Here is a 27,396-nt window from a genome sequence, read left to right on the forward strand (position 1 = left end):
AAAAGGTTCTTGGCTAATACTGAAAAAGTGATTTCATTTTAAAAGTGAGCAGCCTTTCTTCTTTAACATATTTTTGGGTGATACTAGATTGTGAACCTACTGTGCAAATAATTGCACGATCACTATGTTATTCACGGTGGACTATTAATTTCTTAAAATTACCAGTGAGCAAAGGGAAGCATACAGGGTATCGATTACACTGTGGGAATGCTTACACAGAATGCCAAAGGCTTTCCCTTCCCTGACAAACCTCTTTTATGCAGCTGAGCCATCTGCATGCAAAACACATCTTCAAATGGTGCCTCAGAAAACAACTGACCGCTGGGCAAAGCAGGTGTGCGCTCTCGTTCCGGAACTGCTCCCATTATTGTGCGAACACAGCCAATCCAGGTGACCCTCCGTGGCCCCTCGTTAGTCATCTGCTGCTAGATGTGATCTTTGCAGGCTCTCCAGCCTGATATTCTGATATAGCACACTCTATATAAATTGCATGAGCGAGGAAGGTTGTTCCCTACAAGAACGAGGGCTGAGCCTTGTGCAGACACTTATCTGCACACATACTTCCCACACTCCTTTCACGGTGTTTTAGCACATCTGTGCCTGACTGAAAAAGGTGTCCCTTTTGTTTGTCCCTCAAACTGCCCAGAGTTTGAGGTAAAACTTCCCCCACTGCCCGCTACCCCCAACACATGGAAGCCTCTAGACAAGGGCAGTCCGGGAACTTGATTTACCTCTTCTGAAAACCCTATTCCCCAGGAAACTTGCTGAGGACAGCCCACGCCTAGTCCCCGTCCGCGCACACTTGTCCTGAGCACAGCGGCCAGAGACTCGGTCCATCTTCCCGCGTACACCGGTCCCGAGTATCCGCGGGGAGCAGCCCCCGACGCGTTCCACTTTTCCACGTACACCTGCCCCATGCACTGGCCAGGGATTTGGCCCGGAACCCCCCTTCCCTTCCCTTGCACACCCGTCTGGAGCACAGGAGGGATCTAGCCCGGGACCCCGCCACCTTCCCGAGCACGCCTGCCCGAGGTACGTCCCCAGGACAGCTCAGACTAGTTCTCGCTCCCGGGTGCCGGAAGTGCGGCTACGCGCGGGACTACTTTTCGCGGACCCTCAGGCGGAGGGGCGGAGGGATCCCGCGCAGGGTTGGTGCGGCGAAAGAGAACGCGTGCGGGACGCGGACCGGAGCAGTGCGCCTGCGCGGCCGCCGCCGCCGCTACCGCCGCTCCTGCCGCCGCCCGTCTGCCCGCGTGAGGGGAGCTGCCGCCACGGCCACCACCGCCTCCGTCTCCGTCTCCGCTGCCGCCTCTGCCCCGCGCCCACCATGGCGCAGATCCTCCCCATCCGTTTCCAGGAGCACTTCCAGGTGAGATCAGGGCTCCGGCGCCGAAACCCGGCCGGCTACAGGGCGGGTCGCGCGCTCCGTCCTGTCAGCCGCGCCCCCGGCCGCCCCGCCTCCTGGGGGACCGGGCGGGAGCCGCTGACTGGCCGGCCTCTCTGACCTCCGGCCCCTGGCCCTGGACCCCGACTCCAGTGGACGCGGCGGGGCGCACAGACCCGGGCCGGCCGGGGTGGGCGGATTGGTGTCTGGGCGCGCCGGCCGGTGTAGTGGGAGGGCGCGGTGGCCCGCACGTGCCGCCCCGCCAGGTATGCTGGTCGCTGAAACCCGTTATCCGGTAGCGACGGTAATCCTTCTTGGACGGCTCAGACCTCGGTGGCATGCTAAGAGCGCCAGGTGACGGAAACTAAAGATGTCCCGAAATGTCTTTCAGTGCTTTTGGGAGCTGGAACCAGACTGACGAGCGGTGCGCTCGGATTCCACTCGCAAGCTTTACAACTCTGAAATCTGAATCTGAGCCTCAATCCCCTTTTGCGTCTCTCGATTCTTACATCTGAGTTTGTGTCTGTTGGCTACCGAAGTCACTGGAGTAGTTTCGTGGGAGCAAGGATCGTCAAATCCTTTGACCAAAGAGCGAGAGGGATCATGGTGTGTTTTAATAAGACCCTTTCAATGCAGTAACACCCCTCCCCCCAACCACCAAAGTTTAGCTTTTTCATGAGATCCCAGTTTGTTCTATCTCCAGCTCTCCTAATAGAGTTGTGCTTCAGGGAAATAAAGATTGGCTGTTTGTGTTTGACTGGGGGTTGTGTCCTGGCACAGTGTACAGTGCTTCACTCACATCACACGCATGTGTCACACCTGTGAAGGGTGATAACGATTCTCATTTTACAAGTGAGGAGGTGGGGTAGGTATATAGTTGCCATTGGCTCTGTGCTTTATGTTAAATCATCACAGTTCTGGGGCACCTGGGTGCCTAAGTCCGTTAAGCCTCTGACTCTTTTTTTTTTTTTTTTAAAGATGTTTTGTTTTTTTTTTTTGAAGATTTTATTTATTTGTTTGACAGACAAAGATCACAAGCAGGCAGAGAGGCAGGCAGAGAGAGGAGGAAGCAGGCTCCCTGCGGAGCAGAGAGCCCAACGCGGGGCTCGATCCCAGGACCCCGGGATCATGACCTGAGCCGAAGGCAGCAGCTTTAACCCACTGAGCCACCCAGGCGCCCCAGGCCTCTGACTCTTGACCTCAGCTCAGGTCTGGATCTCACAGTTTTGAGTTGGAGCCCCGCCCCCCCTCCCCCCAACCCCCCGTGGTCTCCACGCTGGGCATGGAGCCTCCTTTTAAAAAAAATTATCACAATCCCATAAGATCCATATTATTTTCCCTGTTTTCTAGGTGAGGAAACCGGGGCACAGAGACATTAAATAAGTTGTCCAGTCATTCAGCAAGTAAGAGCAGGAATCAGACTCAGGTCATTGTGACTAGACTGCGGGATTGCAAGGAATGTTGTGGATTGGAATATCTTTTTTTTCCCCCACAGCAGAGAGCACTTCTAACTCTATATCCAGATGGGAGAGGCCCTGGGAGTATAGTGATGGGTCAGATCCTCTTATTATGCAGATTGGAAATTCAGTCCCTGGAGTATTCCTCCGTGGTCACTTAGTGATAGAGCTGTGGTTGGTGGAGGTAGCAGTCTCCTGAACACCCATCTCTTGACAGTAATGTGAAATAGGAAAATACTACTGCTGCTGCTAATTAGAACAATACAATAACGTGAGCCATTTTATTGAGCCCTTTCTCTTGCTAATCACTATACTATGTATTTTATAAATCTCATTTAATTTAGTCTTTATCGTAACTGAGGCACAGTTACGATAGATAACTAAGGCACAGAGAGTGAGCAATAAAGGTAAAATTACACAACTAGTAAGTGAAAGCTTGGGTTCTAACTCTGATCACTAACTCCAAAGCCTGTGCTTTAGCCACTAAATATGTTCTCTTCAGAAGGCAAGGAAGCAGTAAGACATTTTAAATTCCTATGGAAGTTCATAATGTCTTGAAAAAATATATTCTATTACCTGGAAAATACTTATGACTTGTTAACATATAGGCCATGTAAATGTGGTTTGTGGTCTCCAGCATTAACCAGCTGTTGAGATTTCTCTGTACTCGTTTTTCTAGTCTGTACACTCTCCCTTAGCTGCAGACATTTCAAAATTTCCACTTGTTTCTTAAATCCCTAATCGTGCCACTCCCCCTTGTTGGCAACAGATGATTGGAGAAACAGAAGCCATAAACTGGGATATTCCTCACCTTTATGCCTGCAGCCTTACAAACTTGTCTGCAGTTGCCCTTTTCTGCCTTCCTGTTATCTCAAAAGTGGGGTTTTTTTTTCCCTTGTGTGTGTTCCAGATCCCACCTCCTTCCCTCTTTTAACAAGGCCTTCTCTTTCCCATGTTTTCATCCATTCCCTCTTGGTGTCTTCTTCCATGTTTGTGTTTAACCATGCTCATATCTCTTCTGTCTTTACACAAACTTCTCCCTCTCCCCGTCCCCTTGAAGATCTTATCTTACAGCTATACATCATGAAAGAATTACCTTATCCCTCCATCACTTCCCTTATATTCCTTAATAACCTGCAGTCTGGTTTTTGCCCCCACTGTTCCTGTGCATCTGTTCTTGCCAAGGTCACAAGTTGTCAAGTTGTCATACAGACTTTTTTGTAAAGACCAGTTAGTATATAGGTTAGGCCTTTGAGAGCCCATGTATTGTCTCTTGAAACATAGTCTCCCACTCCCTCTTTTTAAAATTTTGTAAAAAGTATAAAACTCACTTATAGTTGGGCTATACAGAGTCTGTAATTTGCTGGCCTCTGCTCCAAAAAAAAAAGGAAAGAAAGAAAGAAAAAGAATTCAAAGCCCAAAACATCTTCTATAGTTGACACCATGCTTTATTGCCTCCTCATGACCCTTTCTCTGTTGCTTTTGGTCATACCACAGTTTCCCAGGGTTTCTCCTATCTCTCAGCTCACATCCCAGTTTCCTTTGTGGGCTCCTCTTGGGAATAAGCCTGGGGTCTGTCTTGAGCTCTTCTGTCTTTTCATTTTGTATGCTCTACTGGGTGATTTGTATGTATTCCCATATGCTCAGTGTTCCCAGGCAGGCTGCATATTTTTGCTGAGCCTCATAGATGTATGTAGAAGAGACAATAGTAGGCCCTGGTTAAGAGCACAGACTGAGTACAAATGGAAGGGTTTGACTCTGGGCTCGGGCACTTACAGGCCAAGTGAATTTGGGCAATTTTTGTAACGCTTTTGTGTGTCCATCTCTACATCTATAATACAGAGATAAAGGGTATAGTTTTTACTTCATAGAGCTATTGTGACGTTTTGAGTTAATAAATGTGATAAATGTAAGATGTGGGACAGTGTCTAGTACGTAACAAAATGCTCTATTCTTGTCAGTTGTTACTGCTACTATGACAGCTGTCCCCTGCAGAAGGCCATTGGATGATCCATACGTTCTTCAAACAACACATCATGTTCCAAAATAGGGTTCTTCTTTCTCTCCAAATGTGTATCTTCTCCAATTTCCAGCCAGGAACCTAGGAGACAGCCATGACTTCTCCCTAACCTGTTGGTTCTTTCTCCTATGTATTTTGGGCATTATTCTGTTACTCTTAGCTTGACTGACATGACCCTGGACTATGACGACATTGCTCACCTAAATGGCTGCACTGACTTTGTCTCTGGTCATCTACCTCTAGTTTTGCCTTCCCTTCTCTAGCACACAGGCAAAGAGATTTTTTCAAAGGCTTAAAGTTCATCAGTGAATGCTTCCCTTTTGCTTCCAGGATGAAAATGCCAGACTCCCCAATGCCTTATAAAGCCCTGCCTAATCCAGCACCTGCTCATCTTTCTTGCTTATCACCGTCTGGTCCTTCAGGACCTTCTCTGGAGCCCAACACTCTTACCTGTGGGCTTATTGCCTCTTTCCAGAACATTCTCCCCCCCCCTTTTTTTAAAATTTCATTTACTTTTATTTATTTGAGAGCAAGAATGAGAGGAAGAGTGCACAGAAGCAGGGGGAGGGGCAAAGGGAGAAGCAGACTTCCCTCGGAGCAGGGAGCCCAATGTGGGACTTGATCCTAGGACCCTGGGCTCATGACCTGAGCTTAAGGCAGATGCTTAACTGACTGAGCCACCCAGGCGCCCTCTTCTCCTCACTCTTATTACCCAGCCAAGGCCTACTTAGCCTTCTGCTTAAGTGACAGGAAGCTATCCCTGACATGTCAGAATTAGGAGCCCTTCCTGTGTGCCCCCATAGTTTTGGGGCTTCTCTCATGATGGCCCTAACCATATGGTGTATAGGTGGTCACTTCCCCTACTGGACTGCAATCTCAGGATCTCCTCCTATCTGCAGTTATATTACCACTGCCTAGTACATAACAGGCCCTGATATCTTTGGAGGAATGAAACCAGTTCCATATTGAAATGTTTGTATAATCAGTGACTGATTAGTTGTAATGTAGATTGTCTAATAACAGTTTATAGGCTTTTCTAGGCCCTCCATATAGCTCACCTGTGACCAGTTTACTCTAAGTCTACTTTATTAATACTCCTACTTATCTCACATTTTGTTTCTGCCACACAACCCCCGCCTGCTGTGTCTACCATATCACTTTATATTTTGTGAATCTAATTATCTTTTTTCTGTTTTTAATTTTGGTTGGTTTCATATGAAAAATCTTGGGCCAGATTTTCCCCAGAGGTTAAAACAATCATTTTATAATGATCAGTGGGAAAATAGAAATCAGCATATGGGGGGTGGCGCCCGGGTGGCTCAGTTGGTTGGGCCTCCAACTCTTGATTTTGGGTGGGGTCATGATCTGGGGTCATGGGATTAAGCCCCATGGTTGGGGGGGTACTTCATGCACAGCAGGGGTTCTGCTTGGGATCCTCCTTCTCCCCCTTCCTCTGCCCCTCCCCGAGATGAATAAATCTTTAAAAAAAAACAAATTAGTGTATAGGAATTTTTATCCTACAATCAACTTTTCAGGAATCTACCCAGAGCAGAAGCTGTACTTCTATATCTAATGCATTATAATAAAGCATTCTTCCACTTCAGCTTGAGATTGTAGCAATTTATTTAATTTTACTTACCCTGCCACCCTCCTGTTGAGTGGAGGACTAGTTCTGCAGAAATATTTTTCTTCTGTGTACTGTTTGAACTTTTTTATATTCAGATATCTAAGTTTGAAGGTTGTTGCTTTTTTTAAGATTTTATTTATTTATTTGACAGAGATCACAAGCAGGCAGAGAGGCAGGCAGAGAGAGAGGGAAGCAGGAAGCCTGCTGAGCAGAGAGCCTGATGCGGGGCTCGATCCCAGGACCCTCAGATCATGACCTGAGTCAAAGGCAGAGGCTTAACCCGCTGAGCCACCCAGGCGCCCCAAGGTTGTTGCTTTTTAAGCTGAGAATGGAAAAAAGCTAAAGGGCTAAGAACCAATGACACCTTGATTCAGAAGAGGAATAGTTTGTAAGAGTTTTTAAATGTGACACAGCTCAGTACACAGAGAACATATAAATGCATTCCCTCAAGGTTTCGATATGTAGCATATCTCTGAGGTGATGTTCTTAACAGATACAGAGTCTGCCAAGAGGATCTGTGTAAATTATAGGAGTGAGGGGTTCAGTAGTCTTAATCAGTGCTTCCCAACCTAGGCTGGGAAACACCTCTCTAGGCGCCACCTTAAACATTAAATTAGAATCTCTGAGAGATGAGGACTTTGGCCTTTCTTTCCAGATGAGTTTCACATGCAGTTGGATTGAATCAATCTTCTAGTCATTATTTATAATTAAAGAAAGGCTTTACACATGAGTAGGTAAGGCAGGACTCTAAGGAGTAGATTGAGCTTGAATTGAAAACAGTCATGTGGGTGTGCCTGAGTGGCTCACTTGTTAAGCATCTGCCTTTGGCTTAGGTCATGATCCCAGAGTCCTGGGATCAAGCCCTGCATCTGGCTCCCTGCTCCGTGGGGAGCCTGCTTCTCCCTCTTCCACTCCCCCTGCTTGTGTTCCCTCTCTTGCTGTGTCTCTCTTTGTCAAATGAATGAATAAAATCTTAAAAAAGAAAAGAAAACAGTCATGTGCACCTGTGTCTGCTGGAGAGGCCCCAGGGAATCACTCTGAAAAGAGATGCTATACTCGGAGTGCCCGGGTGGCCTCTGCTTTCGGCTCAGGTCATGATCCTGGGGTCCCGGGATCGAGCCCCACATCGGGCTCTCTGCTCAGCCTGCCCCTTTTCTCTCTACCTGCTAGTGATCTCTGTCAAATAAATAAATAAAATCTTAAAAAAAAAAAAAAAAGATGCTGTACTCACAGCCTAGTACATGTTTGGTTTATGTTACCATTACATTGCCATCGTATTTTGTGAAATGGTTTTTGGTATACTAAGACAAACAACACTAAGCTCCTTCTGCCCTGAAATTGTTGTGCACCCATGTAAAATGTTTTTAAGGTCTTGTGTAAACTGTTAAATTTTACCCTGGGTGGACTTGTTTGGGAAGTAGATAGGGGGCCATTTACCTTCTGCTTTTCCTATTTGTGAAGTGAAGAAAGTAACCACCCAGTCACCCAGGGTGTGTGGAAGGGTCAGCCTTTGCAAGAGAATCCACAACAGTGACATGGTAATTGAGCAAATATTAAGTGAATTTGGACAGGTCCTCCTTAGAAGAATCAGTTATCACCATAGAACATATTTAAATGATCGAAATCCCCAAACTACACAAGTACTTTTTGAGTTTATTGGGTTAAAATAGTTACCATGTGCTAGGAGGATCTTAGACAAGGTCCCTTTCCACCAGGTTCTTGAGCAAAGTCTGTAGCTAGGGCAAAGTGTGTGTGGAACAAGCTTTGAAGTCATACATATACATGGGAAGAATAACCCCAGATAGAACATATAAATGAAAAATTAAACTTTTCTGGATGCCTAGGTGGCTCAGTCGGTTAAGCGTCTGCCTTCAGCTCAGTTCATGATCCCAGAGTCCTGGGATGGAGTCCCACATCAGTCTCCTTGCTTGGTGGGGAACCTGCTTCTCCCTCTTCCTACCACTCCACTTGCTTAGGCACTTGCTCTCTCTCTTTCTGTCTGATAAATATATAAAATCTTTTAAAAAAAAGAAAAGAAAATTAAACCTTTCTGTTCAAACACTAGGTCTCTTTTCCCAGATGAAACTACTATTAAGAAAACCATTATATCTTTCAAAAAATGATTACAAGAATTCTGTTATAAAATTCCCCTACTTTTGCTTTTATAACTTAACAGAGTTTGAAGATCTTTCTTTGAAGATTACATATAGATTGCAGCATGTATTGGACAGTGTTGCTTACTAATATCCTTCTGGGGCAGTAGTTGTTGACACCAGTCACCCCATCCTATAAATACTTCTTTGCTTTCCCTTGCTGTTTCCCCGAATCTATTCCTTTCAGTCTGTTCTATATTTTCTTCTTTTGCGTCTCTTGCCTGAGGCCTGCTGGTAGCCTCCATGCCAGGGGGAGATTACAATCTCTTTCGGCTAACTAAAGAAGGATGCCACAGAGCTGGGCTGGCAAAGTTCAATGACAAAATTAGAATCCAAGCAGATCTTGACAGGCTGAAATCCAACTAGTTGACATTTAACAGGTATAAATATAGGGTCTTATGCATTGGTTTTAAAATACAGAAAATGTACGTTGATGTAATTTGAGAGAAGTTCTGTAAAGCATGATAAAAATGTAATTTTTTTAATAATTAGAGAAATGTAATTTTATTTTATTTTATTTTTTTTAAATGTAATTTTTAAAGTACCCTGAACTAACCTAGTCCTAGAATTTTAGGTTAGTTCTAGAAAAGACCTTCATAGGTCCTCATTTACAGAGCTCCCTCTTTAAGCTAGGAAAAAACTTGCTGATAAGTTTAACATATAAAATCTACATTTTTAAGTTACTTTAAAGTAACTTTTAACTTTTTAATTTATTTGACAGAGATCACAAGTAGGCAGAGAGGCAGGCAGAGAGTGAGAGGGGGAAGCAGGCTCCCCGCTGAGCAGAGAGCCTGATGCAGGGCTTGATCTCAGGACCCTGGGATCATGACCTGAGCTGAAGGCAGAGGCTTTAACCCACTGAGCCACCCAGGCACCCCATGTTACTTTAAATTATCTTCTTAACTGCTTAAAACTTGTAACTTCTTTACTAATTAATTATTGAACATCCATGTGCTGGGCACAGTGATAAGGCAGTGAATGAGTCTGAGGAGACACATACAGAAAGAGAAAGGACTAGCATCTTCAAAGACAAGAGGCATGAAAACCTGGGATGTTCAGTGCAACTGGAACGTTTGGCTCTTTGATATGGGCAATTGGTGTTTTCACCAACAGCCCTGTATAAACACAGCTGCAACCCTCCCCAGTCAGACAACTGTCCCTAAACCCCTTAAATATAGAAACCACAGGACTTTTGGATGAGTAATTTCTTTTTATGTTTTCCCCAGTGTCGGATTTGAATTTGGATTCATTTAATTGCAGGTCTTGAGAACAGAAAAGGATTATTAGATAGTGTCTTGTGTACTTTTGCTTAACTCATATATGGACTGTTTTAAATGTGTATCTAGGTTACCTTTCAGAATAATTATTATAGGAATCAGGAGTCCTTAGTTACAGCTTCTAACTAATGAGAAAAAATCGCTTTGAGTACACCACTTCTCTGGAATTCTGTTTCTGTATATGAAGTAAAGCTCAGCATTATTTGATATTTTATTTATTTACTTTTTATTTATGACTTATTTATATACATACACACAGAGAGAGAGAGGCATGCACGCACAGTGGGGAAAGCGAGAGGGAGAATCCAAAGCAGAACCCTTCCCTTGTTGAGCGTGGAGCCCACTGCAGGGCTTGATCCCATGACCTGAGATCATGACCTGAGGTGAAATCAGGAGTTGGAGGCTCAACTGACTGATCAGCCAGGCGCCCCGGTATTTGATATTTTGGATGTAAAAGTTATTTTGGTGGGATTGTGCTGTGTTTGGCTGGATTCAGTCACTAATATTTAAGAACGTACTGTGCTCAGGAGATTGGGTACAGGTATTTCTTGATATTTGGAGTTGGAATCAGAATATTGCAATATTAATTCAAAATGATCCCCAAACTAAGAATACAGTGAAAATTTAGAAAATCTGGGCCCACTTAAGTGTATGGCTCTGATATGTAAAGATTTGGCAGTGTTGGGTGTTGGGTGCTTGAATGTTAGGGTGCTCTCTAAATTTACTATATGCTTATATAGTATAATGTTTATAATAATTCATAATAAAAAATAAAGGAGACCGTGTAGGTCTCTTGGGAACTTACTTCACCCTGTTTACTTCCCCCTCCTCCCCCCTCCCCACCTCTGCTTCCAATGGAACGTTTCATTGCCCTCTAATCAGCAACTTCATATAGTTTAACCTAATAGTAATGGTTAGTCTCCACAGTCTGTGGGCTCTGAATAGTGTGACTATATCTTATGTATCTTACTGCTTTCGGAGTCTAGTTAGTGGCTGGTAGGTAGTATGTTTTCAGTACTTATTTATGGAATGAATGTGTGAAAATTACTTGCTATGAAAAAGTCTCAACTTTCATTCACTACATTTACTGCATTAAGCTGCTACTTCAGATGTGTGAAAATAAAATGTGAATTTCAAACAACTCAGTATTGTGGTTCAGAGCACGAGCTTTATTCACAACTGTCCCCATCATTAATCAGCATTGTGATTTTGGGAAGATGTCTTAATCTAAAAACCGTGTGTTGCATTAGTGTAAATTGTGTGTGGCATAACTTGCCTCCTGAGTTAGCAGAAAGGTCAGATGAGGTGACCTGTTGTCCTCCAGCCTGTTCTGCTCAGCAACTGGAATACTCAGTATGTGCTAGACTCTGTATCACAAGAAACAAGTAAGATATAGTCCCTGCTTTTGAGGACTTCATGGGGAAAAAAAATGATAGGATAAAGAATTATACTAGCAGTATGAACAGCCTCATTTGTGCTTCTTCCAAAGGCTGGTAGTTATTTTTAACAAGTCGTCCCTAATCTTTGTTGCTAGCATAAACTTTTATACAAATTCACACAGGGTAACAGTTACTAAAGGGTTAAGTCAGGAGCAGTAGGGTTTGAGTTGAGCAGATCAATGTTTAGAAACAAAGATACTTGTAGGTAGATGGGGGCAAGAGAATTTTATAGAAGTAAGTATGGTTCTTCATAGGGGTGATAGAAATTTCCTGAGTGTGTGTTTTCCCAGGGTTTTTCATTGAAGCTTATCTCATTAATGGGTTTTTATTTAAACCAGGCACTATCTGTGAAATGGTCTTTGGAGAAAGGTGCCTGATTTAAGTTTTACATAAGTTCAAGCAATCTGTCTACCTCTAAAACGTACCAGACCTTTTGACTTTTTATTAATCTTAGACTCACCAAGAAATATTTAAACTGACTGAGAAATCAGACTTTATGATTTGTGGGGTTGCTTTAAGGAAAAACTCTTGGCTAGTTCTTTGTTATTGCTTGCTTTTGGAGAAACCAGTTTTTGTGTTTTCTTCCTTTCTGCTCTCTTTACCTGCCTTCACCTCCCCAAGACCCTCTTCCTGCTGAGGCTCTCCTTATTTGTGAGGTATTCTTTGTGGGCTTCTCCACCCCCTCCCAGCTGGTATCTTCCTGTCTCTGGCACTCATGGCATCCTTCTCTCTTCCTGGTTTTATTCTTATTCTTGTGTGTTCTCATCAGCCTGTGGGATTGTAGGCTCCTTGAGAGTTGATTCATGGCCTGCTGTTGATGCATTGCCCGTACTTACTAAAGGTATAGAAAAACAAGTCAGTGTTTGCCTTGAATAATCACTTAATGTTAAGTTTTTTCTAAACTCTTATTTAACTTTTCCTCTTCCTTCTGTTAAACTTCCCTAAATAATGGGCTAGATTTAATCTGTTTCAGAGAGGAAAGACTTACTTTTAAATCAAATGTTTCTTTTCTCTTTAGCTCCAAAACCTGGGAATTAATCCAGCCAACATTGGATTCAGTACACTGACCATGGAATCTGATAAGTTTATATGTGTCCGAGAGAAGGTTGGTGAACAGGCGCAGGTAGTGATTATTGACATGAACGATCCAATGGCGCCGATCAGGCGGCCCATCTCTGCTGAAAGTGCCATCATGAATCCAGCCTCTAAGGTGATAGCTCTGAAAGGTAAGCCTGGTGGGATATTCAGAAAGGAATTTTGCCTCACTTTACCTTCTTTGTTACCTTAAATAGCGGACAACTGTCAATAAACTCACAGGAAAATGTCATCAATAATATTAAACTTAATTCCAAAAGTTTTAGCCAAAGCTATGTTTTACATACCTTATTTAATGAGAGGTTTTTGAGCACCTGAGTTTTTTGTGACGTCATGTGTATAGCCAAATACAGGAGGGAGTGAATGCCCAGGGCCTCATCCTTATGACTGCTACATCTGGAAGGGCCAACACCACACTGTACATGTTCACCAGGAGGACCGTGTGGTGCCCTGGACCTCGTGATGGGCTGCTTTACACTGGTGTTCCAGACATCCTAGAGTATGAGCCAAGGTACTACTTCTCTTGTGAAACACATCGATAACAGTATAGCTGTTGTTTAATAGAATTTTGCTTCCTTGAACTCAGGGGATGGTGGGTACTTGAAACCTTGCAGTTATTTGAGAATATAGAATCTTTTCATATTGCCATGATTTGGGAAATTGAAAGGATTATGTATATACTGGACTTGTTAATATTTTATGCAAGATGTATTATCACTTACCTTGAAAAGTGAAAGTTCTTTCTGGAGCTAAAATTAGTAAATGCCAAATAGTAGCTTTGCCTGTGCTCCTATTTTGTTACAGAAATAGGGTCTACTTTGTCCTTTGAGTAGGTAAATGGACATCTGGAAGTTATGACCTTTCTATTAAAAAAAAGCTGATTTTTAAAAAAATTTTAAATGATCTTTTCTTCTATCAACTCTATTTCTTGTCAGAATTTTTTTGGGGGCACCTGGGTGGCTTAGTGGGTTAAGCCTCTGCCTTCAGCTTGGGTCATGATCTCAGGGTCCTGGGATCAAGCCTCACATCCAGCTCTCTGCTCAGCAGGGAGCCTGCTTCCCCCTCCTCATCTGCCTGCCTCTCTGCCTACGTGTGATGTCTCTCTCTCTGTGTCAAATAAATAAATAAATAAAATATTTTTAAAAATATTTTTTTGAACATGTAGTGTAAATGGTATAAACTAATTTTAGTTGAAAAAATTGCTAACCTTTATGGATTCTTCATGATTCTTTTGGCTTTTCTGTATTTTCTATTTTGCAATATTTTTGAGAGACCTTATCTATCATGTCGTTTGGTGTTTGGTATATTCTCTGTGGGTCTCAGGGATGGCCAGCATTGTAGTCTTCCTGGTCCTCTGATACAGTTCTCTTTACCGGTGTGCACCGTGCATCTCCTGGAGGCGGTTTTTGAAGTGTGGTAGGGGAATGGAGAGAACTCACGATTTAATGCTGTCAGGCCCCTCCCACCAAAGGCCACTGGCAACACATCTGAAGTTGAACAAGTTGGGTTTGTTACTTGTTTCAGAAAGGGTGAAACCACACCATGGGGAACTTGGATGTATCACACTATTATTAGAAGGTGTTAGAAAGAACCTTTTGTAGGATTTGGGATTTCATTGGGTGATTTGGGGATGGTCTAAGGAAACACGAGTTTGCTGTAGATTGGGTGCTGTTAGAAAGTGGGACTAATTTTATGATTAGGTTATCTCAATGAATCTTAGCTATAAGGAAGGGCATAGAGTGAAGATAAAGTTGGCATTGGTTAAAGAAGTAGCAGCCATGAGAGGGGCTGTTTGCTATTTTGTGCGTTGCACATTTACCTTGTTTTTGTCTGTACTTAGTAAAATTCTGAAGCGACATTTACCTTGTTTTTGTTGTAGTTAGTAAAATTGTTTTGTCTCACTTTATCATGGCCTTAGAGGGACTTGTCTGAAGTTGGTGTTCTCTGAGATGGTTTATGTCCACTAGGAGAGCAATATGGCCTGGATGTGAGGACCCAGGGGCTGCTCCTTTTTTTTTTTTTTCCATTCTCGGTGTTCATATGAATTTTTTTCAGCTATAGTAATTGATTGCTGTTTTCTTTTGCATGAGGAAGTGTGAGCTGTGGAACCAAATTGATAAAATTTTAAGTATCCTATTTTTACTGCAATCTTGTGGCCGTTAGGATGATCTTGGACCCTTATAGTATAAATTGTGAGCAAGGGTAGCACTGTGTTTCAAAGACCCTAGACCAAAATGAGGAAAACTTTTGGTTTTTTTTTTTTTAAGGTATTTGTACAGTGGCTGAATTACAGAGATAATTTAATTATACTTTTATTGTTTCATATGACTTAGCTGCTGCATAGGTCCCAGTGTGAAAGCATGAAAGTGAAGTCAAGGGTACTGGTCTTGAATCTCACAGATACCCCATTTTGACTGGTGATGTCTTGTGATTGGAAAGGGGCTCGTGATGAGAAGGACCTCTTTTTTAAAAAGGTCTGCCTTCACAGTTTGTCCTTTTATTTGGCTGAGAGCTCCTGAGATGCTCAGCCCATATCACTGCCCATCCTTCTGGAGAAACTTAGAGCAGATTTACTCACTCCAGTCTCTCTTCAAACTGTCTCTACTGGTGCTTTTGTGGTGAACATTTTAAAACCAGAGATATAATTTTACCCCTTGACTAAAGATCAGGAAGCAGTAGGGATTGGGGGTTAGAATTCTTCAGCAATTGCTCATCATCCTAATGGAACATTAATACTCTAAGTGAGGGATCAGTAAACTGTTTGGTTTGTACAGCCCCAAATAAGAATGGTTTTTATATTTTTATTTATTTATTTTTAGAAGATTTTATATATTTATTTGCTAGAGAGAGAGAGACAGTGAGAGAGGGAACACAAGCAGGGGGTGTGGGAGAGGGAGAAGGAGGCTCTCCGCTGAGAGCCTGATGCGGGGCTTGGTCCTAGGACCTCGGGATCATGACCCAAGCCAAAAGCAGATGCTTAATGACTGAGCCAGCCAGGCACCCCAGTTTTTATATATTTTTTTTTAAGATTTTATTTATTTATTTGGCAGATGGAGGTCACAGAGAGGCAGGCAGAGAGAGAGGAGGAAGCAGGCTCCCTGCTGAGCAGAGAGCCCGATGCGGGGCTCGATCCCAGGACCCTGGGATCATGACCTGAGCTGAAGGCAGAGGCTTTAACCCACTGAGCCACCCAGGCACCCCGCAGTTTTTATATTTTTAAAGTAAAAACAGATACGTGACAAAGATCCTATATATCCCTAAATAGAAAAAGTTGGCTGACTACTTGCATTACTGGCCCAAGTATATTTTTTACTTTTATTATGAATCGTAGCACTTTGAGTAGTCATATGTGTTTCTTTTGCAAACTCTACCTTTTTCCCTTAATTTTTAGCGGTAGGTTGCGTAAAGTCTTACAATAATAGTGCCAGCCTAGCAATTAGCTCTTGGCCCAGGTAGGGAGGGGAGAGGTGGTGAGATGGAGCCCCCTTGTGGTAGCACATTCTTTACCCTGGCAACTGGAATCTGACAGCAGATTGATTCCCAAAGGAGATTGGTAGGGTTTTCTTGTTTTGTTTTATTCTTTGTGATGCTGAATATTTGGTACATCATGTAAAACAAGTTCTTTTTAACCAGTCTAAGGAGAGCTTGACAAGTTTTCGAACTAGAGGAAATTTCCTCTGTGATCCCAGGCTATTTGAAACTAAAAGGTACCCCCATCCTACAGTTGAACTTCTAGTCTAGTCTTTTTTCTTTCTTAACCATTTTATTCAGGTATAATTTAAATGCCATAAAATTCACTTACTCTAAGCGTAGAGTTCAGTGTTTTTAGTAAATTTATTGAGCTATGGAACCACCACCATGCTCTGGTTTTAGAACATTTCTACTACCCCCAAAAGTTCCTTTATTCCTGTTTGCAGTCATTTTCCACTCCCTCCCTTAGCCCTAGGCAGCTACTGATCTGTTTTCTGGCTTTATAGATTTGCCATTTCTGGACATTTCAAATAAATCATACAACATACAGTCTTTTATACCTAGCTTCCTTCAGTTAGCATAGTATGTTTGAGGTTTATCCACACTGTAGCTTAAATCAGTAGTTAGTTCTTTTTTATGGGTGAGTAAGATTCCAGTACTCCACTATTCCATGGATATATCACATTTTGTTTCTCTGCTTACCAGTTTAATGGACATTTGGATTGGTACCAGTTTTTTATTAAGGATATTGCTGCTGTGCACACTTGCCTTCAAGTCTTTGTGTGGTTGTATATTTCCATTTTTCTTGGGTAAATGCCTAGGAGTGGAATTGTTGGATCATATGATAACTTTTTTTAGCTTTTTTAAGATACCACCAAACTATTTTCCAGAATGACTACCATTTTACATTCTTGCCAACAAGGTATGAGCATTCTAGTTTTTGTACCATATATGCAAACTTGATATTGATTTTATCTTTTTTTATTATAGCAATTCCATTTGTATATCTTTTTTACTTTACTTTTTTAACCACTCATGTATCTTGTTAGAGAAATGTCTGTTTAAATCTTTTGTCCATTTCTTAGCTGGCTTATTTGTCTTATTGAATTTTGAGGGTTCTTTATATATTCTGGATATAAATCACTTACCAACTATGTGATCTACATATTTTCTCCCAATTTGTAGCTTATCTTTTTATTTTCCTAGTGTATCTTTTAAAGAAAAAATTTTAAATTTGACAAACTGCAGTTTACCAGTTTTTTTCTTTAATGGATCATTATTTTGGAGTCCTACCTGTGAGTGTTTAGCCTAACCCAAGATCATGATTTTCTGTTTTTTCTTCTAATGGTTTTTTAGTTTTAATTCTTGCATTTAGGTCCGTAGTCTGTTTTGAGTTAATTTTTGTGTATGGTGTGTGGTAAGCTGCTGCTGCTACTGCTGCTTCTTCCTCTTCTTCCTCTTCTCCTTCCTCTTCTTTGACTTCTCCTTCGTCCATGTCACCTCTGCCGCTGCCTCCTCCCTCTTCCCCTCCTCTTCCCTTCTTTTTTGGTGGAATAAGGGCATTCAGTTGTCCCACCCAGAACCATTTGTTGAAAACACTGTTCTTCCCAAATGAATTATCTAGGCGCCTTTGGTAGAAGTCAATTGACCATGAATAGAAAGATCTATTTCTGGGCTCTCATTTCTATTTCATTGATCCATATGCCCAGCCTTGTGCCAATTACTTGATTACCGTGGCTTTATGGTAAGTTTGAAACCAGATAGTATTGGTAATCCAACTTCGTATTTTTCAAAATAGTTTTTTTTTAAAGATTTTGTTTATTTATTTATTTTAAAAGATTTATTCATTTTACAGAGAGAGAGAGATCACAAGTAGGCAGAGAGGCAAGCAGAGAGAGAGGGAGAAGCAGGCTTCCTGCTGAGCAGAGAGCCCAACGGCTCGATTCCAGGACCCTGGGATCATGACCTGAGCCGAAAGCAGAGGCTTAACCCACTGAGCCACCCAGGCTTCCCTATTTATTTATTTTTAGAGAGTGCACAAGGAGGGGGGCAAGCAGTGGGGGAGGGAGAGGAAGAAGGAGAGAATCTCCAGCGGACTCTGCACTGAGCTCAGAGCCATACACGGGGCTCAGCTGGATCTCACAACCTTGAGATCATGATCTGAGCCGAAACCCAGAGTCACAGGCTTAACCGACTGAGCTACCCAGGTGTGCCCCATGATTGTTTTTGTTTGTAGCTGGATTTGGTTTATTCATATTTTAAGGGCTTTTCTGTGTATTTTTGTGATGATTAGTCTGTGGTTTCTTTTCTTGTAATGTCTCTGACTTTGGAATTAAGTTAGTATTGGCCTTACAGGATGAGGCAGGAAGGGGTCCCTTTTCTGCTTTCTGAGTTTGTTTATTTATTTGACAGACAGAGATCACAAGTAGGCAGAGAGGCAGGCAGAGAGAGAGAGAGGGAGAAGCAGGCTTCCTGCTGAGCAGAGAGCCCGACGTGGGGCTCGATCCCAGGACCCTGGGATCATGACCTGAGCTGAAGGCAGAGGCTTTAACCCACTGAGCCACCCAGGTGCCCCTGCTTTCTGAGTTTGTGAAAGACTTGTTTCTTCTATCATCTTTGAGTATTTGATAGAATTCAATAGTGAAAACCTTCTGAGGTTGGGTTTTTCTTTTAGATGGTTTTAAACTAAGAATTCTTTTACTTGCCATAAATCTGTTCAGATTTTCTTTCTTGTGTCAGTTTTGGTAATTGATCTTTCTAGGAGTATATATCTGGGTCCTCTAAGTCCTCTAATGTGTTGACATAAAATTGTTTATACCCTTCACTCATAATCCTCTTAATTTCTTCAAGATCATCTAGGAGGTCCTATCTTTTTTTTAATGTATATTTTTTAAATTTTAGAATTATTTATTTATTTGACAGAGAAATCACAAGTAGGCAGAGAGGCAGGCAGAGAGAGATGGGGAAGTAGGCTCCCTGTTGAGCAGAGAGCTGGATCAGGACCTTGAGACTGTGACCTGAGCCGAAGGCAGAAGCTTAACCCACAGAACCACCCAGGCACCCAGAGCTCCTCTCTTTATTTCTGATTTTGGTAATTTGGGTCTTATCTGTTTTCTTGATCAGTTTTCTTTTTCTTTTTTTTTTTTTAAAGATTTTATTTATTTATTTGACAGAGAGATCACAAGTAGGCTGAGGAGCAGGCAGAGAGAGAGGAGGAAGCAGGTTCCCTTCTGAGCAGAGAGCCCAATGCGGGGCTCGATCCCAGGACCCTGAGATCGTGACCTGAGCTGAAGGCAGAGGCTTAACCCACTGAGCCACCCAGGCGCCCTTTTATTTATTTTTTTAAAGATTTTATTTATTTGTCAGAGAGAGCACAAGCAGGGGGAGCAGTAGGCAGAGGGAGAAGCAGGCTCCCCACTGAGTAAGAGACCAGTGCAGGACTCAGTCCCAGGGTGCTGGGATCATGACCAGACCTAAAGGCAGACACTTAACTGAGCCTCCCAGGCGTCCCATTTTCTTGTTTGTTGTGAAGAGCCAACTTTTTGTTTTATTGATTTTCTTTTATTATTTTTCTGTTTCTTTCCTTGATTTTTGTTCTACTCTTTATTTTTTGTTGCTTTGGGTTTAGTTTGTTCTTTTTGTAGTTTATTAAGGTGGAAACTTACTTTATTGATTTGAGATACTCTTTTCTGATCTTGACATTTAAGATTATGTATTTTTCTTTACGTACTGCCTTAGCTGCAACCCCAAAATTTATATGTTGTGCTTTTTATTTCATTCATTTCAACATATTTTCTAATTTTCTTTGTAATTTATTCTTTGACCCATGGGTTATTTAGAAGTGTGTTGTTGATGGGGTGCCTGGGTGGCTCAGTGGGTTAAAGCCTCTGCCTTGGGCTCAGGTGATGATCTCAGGGTCCTGGGATCAAGCCCTGCATTGGGCTCTCTGCTCAGCGGGGCGCCTGCTTTCCCCTCTCTCTCTGCCTGCCTCTCTGCCTGCTTGTGATCTCTCTCTCTCTCTGTCAAATAAATAAATAAAATCTTAAAAAAAAAAGAGTCGTGGCTAAATATAATGAAATTTATTATCTTAACTATTTTTTAGTGTATAGTTCAGTGGTATTAAATACATTCATATTGTTGTACACCCATTAAGATCAGAACTATTTTCCTTTTGCAAAACTGAAACACTGTACTCATTAAACAGTAACTGCTCATTCCTTCCTCTCCCAGTCCCTAGAACCACCATTCTACTTTCTGTCTCTATGATTTTGACTAGTCTACATACCTAATATATGTAGAATCATACAGTATTTGGTTTTTTATGATTGGATTATTTCACTTAGCATGATGTGTTTCTTTGTTGCTTGCAATCTTCTTTGATTCAAAGTTTATTTTGTCTGAAATTAACCATCCCTGCTCTCTTTTGATTACAATTTACATGGAATATCTTTTTTCATCCTTTCATTTTGACCTCTTTGCGTCTTTGGATCTAAAGTGAGTCTTCATAGACAGCATATAGTTGGATCATGTTTTTATATCTGTTCTGCCAGTCTGTGTCTTTTGATCCATTTACAGTTAATGTATTAATGATGAGGAAGGACTTCTATCATTTCACTATTTGTTTTTCATATACTTTGTGCTTTTTTGTCCTTCATTTCCTGTATTACTATCTTTGCTTATGTTTAGTTGATTTTTTTTCAGTGAAAACATTTAAGTTTCTTCTTGTTTCTTTTGTGTACATTCTATAGCTGTTTTTTGTTTGTTTGTTTGTTTGTTTGCTGTGGGGACTGTGTTTAACATCTTGAAGTTGTAACAGTTTAATTTGAAATTTTGCCAGTTTAACATCAATAACATACAAAAAGTCTGTTCTTTTACATCTCCATTTCCACCTCTTTTATTGTTACTGTCACAGAATTACATCTTTATACATAATTTGTCCAAAAGCATAAATTAATAATTCTTTCTAATGCATTCATCTCTTGAGTTATATAGAAAACAAAAAGTGTAGTTACAAACCAGTTATAATACTAGATTTTAGACTACTCATTGATTTTTGTAATGTTTTAGTCTATTAAATCATGTTGAAAACAAAAAGTAGAGTTATAAGCCAAAGTTACAAAAGTACAAGCTTTTGTAATCACCCACGTATTTACCTTTATTGGGATCTTTATTTCTTCATATGGCTTTAAATTACTATATAATGTCCTTTTATTTCAATCTGCAGGACTTCCTTTAGTGCTAGTGGTAACAAACTCCCTTAGCTTCTGTTTATCTTAGAATGTCTTGATTTCTCCCTCATATTTGAAAGACAGATTTGCTGGATATAGGATTCTTGGTTGGCAGGGACTTTGTTTTCCTTTTAGTGATATTACAGTTCTTTTAAAAATTTTATTTCCAAATTGTTTGCTGCTGGCATCTGGGAATTCAGTTGATATTTTTGTATATTGACCTCATACCCTGCAGTATTGTTAATAGTCGCCTATTAGTTCTGATAATGGCTTTGTAGATTTGTAAATTCCTTAGGATTTTCTTTGTAAAAGTTGTTTGTGAATAAAGGCAGTTTTATTTCCTCCCTCATCTTTATGCCTTTCACTTTTCTCGTGTTATTACAGTAGCTAGGATATCCAGCACAGTGCCAGGTAGAAGTGGTCAGAGAAATAATCCTTGTGTTGGTCCTGATTTGGGAGGAAGCAGCACTTCATGTTAGCTCTGAGTTTTGCATAGATACAAAGATCAGAACTTAGCTTTTTATCAGAGGTGGAAACAACAGGAGTTTCTTGCCAGAGGATGGATGCTAAAGTCTTTTTCTAGAACCTAGCTGTCCCATTGGATGCTAGCCATGTGAAGCTGTTTCAATTTAAATTAATTAAACTTAAATGAAAGTAAAAGTTCAGTTTCCTTAAATGTGTCTTACCAGACACATTTCAAGTACCTAATAGCCATGTGTAGCTAGGGTCTTCCATACTGGAAGTGCAAGTGCAGAACATTTCCAGTGTTGTAGAAAATTCTGTTTGACATCACTAGTCTAAAATTTAAGACAAAATGACCCTGTTTTCTGGAGAAGTTGTTTAATTTGAAGGGATGATGGTATTCTTCCTGAAAGTTGGAGGCACCAGACAAAGAAAGAATGTCTTGTTTTTGCTAACTTACCCAGGAAAGTATTTTAAAACTAAAAGAACCAATTTCTGATTGTTATTCATACACTTTTACATTCTTCTGAGGAAGAAGGCTTTTCTCAATATTAAGACATCAAAGTGTGGTTAATTGCACTCAGGCAGCTCTTTTCCCTTCTCAATCAGATTAGCTATAAGTAGTACAACTTAAAGTAATATTAAAAGGATTCAGAATTAAGAGTGTAAGAACTTGTCTTTCAGATTTTTAATTTATCTTTCTCTAATCTTCATCACATCAAATACTAGCTGGGAAGACACTTCAAATCTTTAATATTGAAATGAAGAGTAAAATGAAGTCTCATACAATGGCAGAAGAGGTGATATTCTGGAAATGGGTCTCTGTAAACACTGTTGCCCTGGTGACTGAGACCACAGTCTACCACTGGAGCATGGAAGGTGACTCTCAACCCGTGAAGATGTTTGATAGACATGCCAGTCTGGCAGGGTGCCAGATGATCCACTACCGGACTGACGAGTACCAGAAGTGGCTGCTCCTCATTGGCATCTCAGCTCAGGTAAGGTTTTGGCTGCCTTCAAGAAGGTCTGATGCAATGTAGAGGTGTAATACTGAAGTTGGTACAGGTGCGAGGCAGAAGAAATAGGCCGAGGCCTAAAAGAAATAGAGGTAACAAGAAATCCAAACTTTGGATCACATAAGAATTTTAAATTAACTTTGGCCCATTGACTACACTGCATTCCATCAGATTACTGATATTCATCCTGAAAACTATTTCTGGCACAGTTTTGAGAAGTGAATTGCTGAGGAATTTTGTACAGCGACTTGGAACCTATAGGTTTATGGGAGATAGTTTTGGGGCTCTATTTTAAGGGCTTTAATGGAATATTACTAATTCATACACTTTTTTAAAGATTTATTTAAGAGAAAGCAAGTGAGCACAGGAGGGAGCGGTAGAGGGAGGAGAGGGAGGGAAAGTCTTAAGCAGACTCCTCGCTGAGCACAGAGCCTGATGTGGGGCTTGATCTCATTACCTTGAGATCATGACCTGAGCCAAAACCAAGAGTTAGACACTTAAAACTGACTGTACCACCCAGGGGTTCCTACTAATTCGTATACTTTTATGATGAAAGGGGTACCTTTCTGCTGTGCTTCCTTTTTTCGTTCTTGGTGGCTAATCTAGTCACCAGATACTTGACTACAGGATGTATGACTTTAGATCTTTATTAGCTAATGCTGGCCATTGAATCATCTTCCATAGCCTGGTGGGAAAAGTATAAATGTGGGATTCTAGCACCTAGAAAACTGTCAGACATTTGAAGAGAGCGCTGTGTGAGAATACCTTAAGTCAGAGAGGCCCCACGACAGAGAGGGCCTCTAAGCTGTGTTTTGCCACCTTTAAGAGTGCACTTGGAAAGGAAACTGTGTGAATGGCTCTTTCTGGGAGGCTGGGGTCATCACTTTGGCTGATACCTATCAGATGCTTAAGAGGCAGCTAGAGGGGAGGGTAAGAGATGGGTGGAGGCAAGACTGAGGTGCATGCTGCTGGCAGTTGGAATTCTGCAGCAGATTTTAAAGTGAGAGTGATATGATTTATTTTCCTTCTGTGCAGCATAATGGGGTCAAAATAATGCTATCAGTGATGTTAAAGAGGGCCCACCATAAAGACTGGAGGCTGGGAAGCTAGTTGACAGGCAGATACAGGAAGAAAGCCATATAGTGTGTTCTGAAGTAAAAACATATATGAGAAAGGTGAAGAGTGAGCGAAGATGGAACAGATACTTCTCTCCACTTTGGGAGTCTCCTCCACTCTGTAACTCCCAGGAGAAGTGAGCTATGTGTGATTTAGATGGAAGCACTGGCGTTGGAGATGAACAGGAGAGGCAAGGCTTGAGATTTTATATCTCAACACTCAATGTGGGGCTCAAACTCACGACCCTAAGATCAAGAGTCACATGCTCAGGGTGCCTGGGTGGCTCAGTTGTTTGGTGTCTGCCTTCAGCTCAGGTCATGATGCCAGGGTCCTGGGATTGAGTCCCACATCGGGCTCCCTGCTTGGCGGGAAGCCTGCTTCTCCCTCTCCCACTCCTCCTGCTTGTGTTCCCTCTCTCTTATGTCTTCCTCTGTCAAATAAATAAATAAAATCTTAAAAAAAAAAAAAAGAGTCATATGCTATAATGACTGAGCCAGCCAAGTGCCACGAGGCAAGGCTTGAGATTTTAGAGGTGAAGTGGCTAGAACTTGGTGATGCATGGGATGCCTCTCAGGGAGAGGAGAGTTCGAAGATGGCCTAACATTTGTCTCAGAATTCTGAGGCATAGATGAGGTCAGAGTTGAAGTACCTCTGCTCTAACCCTTCATCTTTGTATTACACTGACGAGTTTGTCTCCTCAGGTGACCTGGTAGTTATTTGGTGTAACTTAAGGGACTTGCTTAATCACAGAGCCTTTTAGTGATAGGCCAATGGCTTCCTTTCAGCCCCAGTTACTTCTTATTGTCAGGTTAAGCTGGAATGAGAATATATTTGTAGGAAACCTCATATCATATCTGGAATAATGGGCATTCCCATTGCTCCTGCACATTATAATAACATTATAACATTATATATTTGGGTCTGATTGCCCAGGCTTCCATAAAAGGAATAATTTTACACCTAGGTCATTTTCTGTGATGTAGCATTTATTATCTGGAATAATTTCCTCTTGGGGAGTTACTAACCCTAGATAGATGCTGTGTATGGAGTGTTTCTCATGTGGAAACTCAACCTTTGGTTTTCTATTGAAAGGGATTAGATGTTGCTGGCTCTTATGGTAGGCAGAGATTGCACACAGTTCTGGTGTTACTAATGGAAATGACGTCAGGGAAGTGTTTGTGATGTGAGGGGTGAGGAGTGTACCTTACCTGGAGCCTGCAGATGCTGGGATGAATCGCGAAAGTTACAAACAGGTAAAATCTGTATGACATACGCTGTCATGGTGAATTTTCAAGGTGGTATGGGCATGAAAAGAAAAAATTGATTCACTCTACCTTTGTGAAGCCGGGAGGGGAGCTGGAAGATCTCTCTTCCCTAGCCCTTCATGCTATTCAAGAGTCAATGAGAACTCTGTGCTTTTTGAGCCTTTATGTTGCTTTCAGAAAGAAGGCCCTCGATATATAGGACCCTCAACCAAGGAACAAAATTAGTCACAGTTTAGCATTTATCACTCTTCCCAAATACTTGCCCAGAATGCTTTTTGTTTTTGAATTTCCTCTTTATTTCACGAAGCTCAGTCTTTGTACTGAATCTGGTCTGGAAATAAATTTGTTCCTCCAGAAATGATGAAGTCTGAGGGGTTGGAATGAAGCTTTAAGCTGATACTTATAAAACTAGATCATAGTTAATTCATTCCACTTTTTAACTGCCTCTAATACTTTCTCAAAAGTCCTTTGTTCCAGTTTGTCCTGAGTACTTCAAGTATTTTATTCTTCTTAGCCAGAGGTCAGCATATTTTTTCTATAAAGGCTTAGATAGTAAATGTTTTTTGCTTTGTGGGCCAAAAATATTTGGTCTCTATCACAACTACTCAGCTGTGAAGTTTTAATACAGGCAGACTTAGACAATATGTAAGTGAATAGCCATGGCTTCATGCCAGTACAACTTTATTTACTGAAACAGTTGGGACAAACCATATTGAAATAAAAAGTATTAGTAGAGACTACAAGAATATTGTATACCAGTAAATTAAATAACTTAGATGAAAGGACTAATTCCCGGAAAGACATAGATTACTGAAAATGACTCAAGAAGAAGTAGAAATTCTGAATAGGCCTATACAATAAATTAAGACACTCAATTAGTAATGGAAAAACTACCCACAAAGAAAAACTCTGACCCAGATGGTTTCACTGGTTAATTCTACCAAATATTCAAAGAAAAATTAGTACTAATCCTTCACAAACTTTTCCAAAACATAGAAGAGGAGGGAGTACTTCTCAGTTCATTCTATGAGGCCCATTAGTACCCAGATACCAAAAATAAAGACATCACAAGAAAATTGCAGGCCACTCTCTCCTCTGATTGTAGATGCAGAAATCTTCACATAATATACTAGTGAACTGTATCCAGCAACATATAAAAAGAATTGTATGTCATGACCAAGTGGGACTTATCTGGGAATACCAGGTAGGTTTAATATCCAAAAATCAATTCAAATAATGAACAATATTAATAGAATAAAAGGCAAAAACCTTTTGGTCATCTCAGCAGATGCAGAAAAAAACATATGATAAAACCCAACACATTTCATGATAAAAATACTCAACAAACTAGGAATAGAAAGGAACTTCCTTAACCTGATAAAGGGCTTCAGAGAAAAACAACTAGCATCTTACTTAATAGTGAAAGACTGAAATTTTTCCCAAGATCAGAACAAGACAGAGATACCCACTTTTGCCACTTCTGTTCAACATCAGACTAGAGATTTAGTTAGAGCAATCAGAAAAGAATACAAGGCATCCTGGTTTAAAAGGAAGAATTATAGCCATCTCTGTTTGCAGATGACATGATTTTATATATTGAAAATATTAAGGTATCTAATAAAAAATTCTAGAACTAACAAGTACTAGGTTGTAGAGTACAGGATCAGTATACAGAAATCAGTTGTGTTCCTACACACTTGCAATGAGCAATTCAGAAATGAAATTTCATTCACAGTAGCATCAAAAAGAATAAAATACTTAGGGGTAAATTTAACGAAAGAAGTATTTAACTTATATCCTTAAAACTATGAAACACTGTTGAAAGTAATTAAAGAAAATCTAAACAGATGGGAAAACATCTCGTGCTCATGGATCATAATAGTTAATATTTTTAAGATGTTAGTACTCCCCAGCCTGATCTGCAAATTCACTGTAATCCCTATCAGAATATCAGCTAAGTTCTTCTTAGAAATTGATAAGCTGACCCTAAAATCATGTGGAATTGCAGGAAACTCAAAATAGCCAAAACAGTCTTGATGAAAACAACAAAATAAGAGTACTCATACTTCCCAATTTCAAAGCTTTCTACAAACCTACAATGATCAAGACAGTTGGGGTGCCTGGGTGGCTCAGTGGGTTGGGCCTCTGCCTTCGGCGCGAGTCATGGTCTCAGGGTTCTGGGATTGAGCCCCACATTGGACTCTTTGCTCAGCGGGGAGCCTGCTTCCCCCTCTCCCTCTGCCTGCCTCTCTGCCTACTTGTGATCTCTCTCTCTCTGTGTCAAATAAATAAATAAAATATTTTAAAAAAAAATCAAGATAGTATGGTACAAAAATAGAAATAGACACATAGATCCATAAGGTAGAATTGAGAGTCCATAAATAAT

At 41.2% G+C, this 27,396-nt stretch overlaps 1 protein-coding gene across 2 annotated transcripts in view; it reads left to right on the plus strand.

The window, feature by feature from the left end:
- Positions 1 to 1,253: 1,253 nt before the first annotated feature.
- CLTCL1 (clathrin heavy chain like 1) overlaps positions 1,254 to 27,396 on the plus strand; it is a gene marked incomplete at its 5' end in the record, with an annotated part of 96,588 nt that continues 70,445 nt past the window's right edge. The window contains 3 exons of one of the 2 annotated variants that reach the window (XM_080821231.1): positions 1,254 to 1,369; positions 12,376 to 12,583; positions 22,343 to 22,611. In XM_080821231.1, coding sequence (XP_080677357.1) covers positions 1,328 to 1,369; positions 12,376 to 12,583; positions 22,343 to 22,611 — 519 coding nt within the window. The remainder of the gene's footprint in view (positions 1,370 to 12,375; positions 12,584 to 22,342; positions 22,612 to 27,396) is intronic. The other variant, XM_080821230.1, reaches the window with a different exon arrangement.

The sequence above is a fragment of the Martes martes genome (assembly GCF_963455335.1).
Source record: "Martes martes genome assembly, chromosome: 13".
In the NCBI taxonomy this organism is placed as follows: domain Eukaryota; kingdom Metazoa; phylum Chordata; class Mammalia; order Carnivora; family Mustelidae; genus Martes; species Martes martes.